This window comes from Gymnogyps californianus, chromosome 6 (genome assembly GCF_018139145.2).
Source record: "Gymnogyps californianus isolate 813 chromosome 6, ASM1813914v2, whole genome shotgun sequence".
In the NCBI taxonomy this organism is placed as follows: domain Eukaryota; kingdom Metazoa; phylum Chordata; class Aves; order Accipitriformes; family Cathartidae; genus Gymnogyps; species Gymnogyps californianus.
In genome coordinates this window covers 11,780,655-11,785,333 of record NC_059476.1, presented here as the reverse complement: position 1 = coordinate 11,785,333, position 4,679 = coordinate 11,780,655, and the positions used below count along the sequence as shown (strand labels likewise).

General features: G+C 55.2%; 1 protein-coding gene across 1 annotated transcript; it reads left to right on the top strand.

The window, feature by feature from the left end:
* The first annotated feature begins 1,146 nt into the window (after nt 1-1,146).
* ADRA2A (adrenoceptor alpha 2A) lies at nt 1,147-4,422 on the top strand. Its single transcript, XM_050898992.1, has one exon. The coding sequence runs from the start codon at nt 1,147-1,149 to the stop codon at nt 2,479-2,481; it is 1,335 nt and encodes a 444-aa protein (XP_050754949.1). The 3' UTR covers nt 2,482-4,422.
* Nucleotides 4,423-4,679: the final 257 nt, after the last annotated feature.

Here is a 4,679-nt window from a genome sequence, read left to right as displayed (position 1 = left end):
GCGGCAGCGCGGAGCGGGCAGCGCCCTGCCCGCGGGGCTCCCCTGCCGCCTCTCCGCCCCGCGGCTAGCGGCGCGGCCGCGTCCCCCCCGCGGGGCCGGGAGCCCAGGCCTGCCCAGCCGCCCCGCGGGGCCGTGGGGGAAGCGCTGCCCTCGGGGTTCCCAGCGAGCGCGGCCGCACACCCAGCACCCGGAGCGGAGCCGCACCGCCGCGGCGGAGCCCGTCGGTGCCCCCACGCACACGCGGGACGGGGCGGCAGCTTCCACCCCAGCGCGGCCCGGGCTGGCGGCGGCGGCAGGAGCGGCCCCCAGCCGCACCGCCGTGGGTGCCCGGAGCCCCGCGGGCTGCGCAGCGCCTGCACGGCGGGCGCACCCCTCCCCACGCACGCCCATCCCCACAAACACGCACCCTGGACCCCCTGCCTCTGCCCCAGCTCCCCCGTGCGCATCCATCCCCCTCCCCCCCCCCACGGGTGCGACCCGCCGGGCTCCGCGCCGCGGGGCCGCTCTTCTCTCCGGGCGGGATGAAGCCGCTGCCGCCGCGGGCTGGGCGGGGAGCCGGGCTGGGCGCGACCGTGGGGCGGGGGTCAGCGGGGCTGGGCGGCGGCGGGCGAGGGGCTGGGGGTGCGCGTGTAAGGGCTGAGGTGCCAGGGGGTGAGCGGGTGTGCAAAGTACGGAGAGGGCCGCGCAGAGAGCGTGTGCGTGTGTGAGCGCTGAGCGAGGTGAGTGTGCGTGGGGCGGGGTGCGTGTCCGTGTCGGAGCGGGGAGCGGCGGGGGGTGTGCGGGGCGTGCGTGTGTGTGTGCGCGTGTGTGTGTGTGTCTGTGTGTGTGCGCGCACCGGGGGCAGCTCCCCACGTGGGGCTGACGCGGCAGCCCCGGCCTGATCCGGGGCTATAAAGCGGCTCGGCGGCGAGCGAGGCAGAGCAGCCGCCGCCGGCTGCAGCCCCGGCCCCGCTCCGCGCCCCGCTTAAGCGGCTCCCGGCGGGCAGCGCCCCAGCATGAGCCGCCGGCGCCCGCAGCCCCCCGGCGGCCGCCGCGCAGCCCCGCCGCGGCCAGCGGCGCAGTAGGAGCGCGGAGCCCCGCGGAGCCGGGCGCGGCGCGAGTGGGGCAGGGGGCGAAGGGCGGGGGGGGTCCACGCAGCCGGGGTTGATGTTTAACCTGGAGCGCCCGTTCACGGAGAGGGGCCACTTCTTCTCCTCCATGGAGTACCAGCGGCAGCTGGAGGAGGAGGAGGGCTACCCGCCTCCCGGCACCAACGGGACCTTCAACGACAGCGGTGCCGGGCCGGGCTGGGGCATGCCGTACCCCCTGCACACCACCGTCACCCTCATCAGCCTGGTGGGCTTGCTCATGCTCTTCACCGTCTTCGGCAATGTCCTGGTCATCATCGCTGTCTTCACCAGCCGGGCGCTCAAGGCCCCCCAGAACCTCTTCCTGGTCTCCTTAGCCTCGGCTGACATCCTGGTGGCCACGCTGGTCATCCCCTTCTCCCTGGCAAATGAGGTGATGGGGTACTGGTACTTTGGCAAAGTCTGGTGTGAGATATACCTGGCCTTGGATGTGCTGTTCTGCACCTCCTCCATCGTGCACTTGTGTGCCATCAGCCTGGACCGTTACTGGTCCATCACGCAAGCCATCGAGTACAACCTCAAGCGTACCCCACGGCGCATCAAGTGCATCATCTTCATCGTCTGGGTCATCTCGGCCGTCATCTCCTTCCCGCCGCTCATCTCCATTGAGAAGAAGAGTGGGCAGCAGGCTGACCAGGGGGTGGCAGGGTGCAAGATCAATGATGAGAAGTGGTACATCATCTCTTCTAGCATCGGCTCCTTCTTTGCCCCCTGCCTCATCATGATCCTGGTCTACATGCGCATCTACCAGATAGCCAAGAGGCGAACCAGGGTACCGCCGAACAAGCGGGCAGAGCGCCCTGAGAAGAGGCAGAACGGCTTGGCCGACAAGGACGACCTGCCAGCCACAGCCCAGCTCAATGGGGAGAAGGCGGCAGGAGGCGGTGGTGGGCAGGAGGGAGAGGTCAACGGCATAGACATGGAGGAGACCTCTTCCTCTGAGCACCAGGAGAACAACCAGTGTAAGAAGTCAGAGAGGCCGTCAAGGGGAAAGACCAAGACTAAGCTGAGCCAGATTAAGCCTGGGGACAGTTTGCCCAGGAAGGCGGAGGAGGAGAGGAACACCAAAGGGTCCCGGTGGAGGGGCAGGCAGAACCGGGAGAAGCGCTTCACCTTTGTGCTGGCGGTGGTGATCGGGGTCTTTGTCATCTGCTGGTTCCCCTTCTTCTTCACCTACACACTGACGGCCGTCTGCAAGAGCTGCTCCGTGCCCGACACCCTCTTCAAGTTCTTCTTCTGGTTCGGTTACTGCAATAGCTCCTTGAACCCCGTCATCTATACCATTTTCAACCACGACTTCAGACGGGCCTTCAAAAGGATTCTCTGCAGGATAGAGAGGAAAAGGATTGTTTGAAGGACCCTTTGCTATGGGCAGGACTAATTCAAGACTTTGTAGGAGAGTAAGGCATGGCTCTCTTCGGCTGTGCTTGCATGGGATGGTTTCCTTCAGCTCGTGAGCAGGAAGCCTTTAAAACCTGAGATGAGCCTATGGAAACGCCGGGCAGCAGCAGCGAGGAGCAGCAGGCAAGTGGAAGTCCGAACTGTGACATTCGGCTTTCTAGGAGAGGATGGCCTTTGACTTGCTTGGTTTATTTTGTTAGGTTTTTTTCCCTTTTGCCAGAATCTCTCAGTGGATATTTTCATGACTGCTCAGTTTGACTCTTCAAAGACAGGCAATGTGCAGCTCCGCGAGATGAACAACAAAGAGGGAGTATGCCACCCCAGAGGTGTTGGCTTTTTTATTTTGTTGTATCTTTTTTTTCCCTGTTGTATATGTAATTAATTTTAACCCCCTTGTAAAATACAGTATTGTATCCCTGAATCTGAATGTCTTAATTTTTGTAAGGCAAGCAGCTTTGAAACTGTGAATGCTTTAATTATCTTTGACACCTTAAAAGTCCCTCTCTTCCCACTCCCCAAAAACCCCCTCACTCAAAACCGCTGAACAACTAGAGCCATTCCCCCTACCTGACAGTTTGATAATATTACCAAAATTTCCAATGTCCTGTTATTTTTTTTTTGGCTATAATGCTTAGGATCACAGACCTCACCAGACTGGCTATTTTTGTTGTTATTTTTTTATATCGTACCTGATTCTGTTTAATTTCTGTGTTGCCTGTGATATAATACAGCTGAGATGGTAACTGCCCTCTCGTTATTCGTTAAAGCAGACCCTGACGGAGTGGTGGCTTTGCTGTGCAGGCAGGGACGTCCCGGGCGATGGGGTGACAGGCTATTTCCCTTGCAACGTGAGGCTTGGGACCTGGCCAAGCTCCCCACGAGTTAATCTCGGTTGATATTATACCATACTGCAGCACCGAAATGTGTTCGATGCTAACTTGCTTCCCCGCCTCCAACTGTAAATAGGTAACATTTCAAAGCAAATCGCAGGGCTCCGTATATCATGTTATCTCATTTGTATTGATTCGTGATGCTTTAACTCCTGCGGGATTTCCTGCAGAAGAGGAGGGGGTTTTGTGCGCAGGGGCTGTTCCATCTTTCTGAATTAAGGGAGAAGAGTTCAGTTTTTAATCTGCCAGTCTCATCTTTCCTAGGAAATATGAAAGCATCCCTCTTTCAGTCTTATACAGGGCAAAACTCCGAAAATGGGAAACTTAACTGACAGTTTCTCCAGTATTTTATAGTGTAATTAAGCTTTTTTTTTTTAAAAAAAGACGTGTACATATTATGAGATTGGCGCAGGAGAGGGAGTTAATACTGCTTTTATACTCCTTTCCTGAAATGTCTTTCAGCTCTTTCTGCTAAAAAAAAAAATGCAAAAATGGACAGAACAAATCTAACATCCTTGTGCCATGACGAAATTTCTGGAGAACATTAAAAGGAAAAACTTTTGATTCATCACAATAAATGAGTCTGCAAGCCTTTTAATGTTAGGAAAACAGCTTTATCAAATACTGACAAGTCATAGAAATTGTTTGGAGAAAGCAAAGTTTGTATAAGTCTCATGTATAAGATGAATTTGCCTTTTCTGGAGTCATATGGTGCACAGGAAGAGACTTTAAAAAAAATAACTTTTTACTTTTGGGAAGTGTTTTGTTGATTTTGCTCTCTCTTTTGACTTTGTAATTAACTCCAAGGGTCCCCGGATGCATCTTGGAACCTGGAGAGCAATGTTTACATTCACTTGCATTTTCAGAATTGAATCCTCAAGAGGTGAGGAAAGCAAATAAACTGTGCTTTAATGTAAAAAAAAAAAAACAACAAAACCACGAGCAGAAGTTGCTATAATGGATGATTATTTTTATTAAATAAAAGAGCGTTTACAGATCAAGTGTGAAAACCCTCTGGATAATCTGTTAGCTGTTTTATTTTATTTTTTTTTCCAGCTGTTCACCAATCCTCTAGCAGCTTTGGTCTTGACATTTTTTGAAGAACATGTTGGGAAAAGCACTCGTGTTTTCTGAAAGGCATTGTTACCCCAGGTAGGGAACAAAGGCTTGGTTCATTGTGCAGTGGCATAATAACAAATGAGTCCTTGATATTTCCTGGGTTTTTTCCCCCCCTTTCATGCCACAGTAAGAGCATTCACGT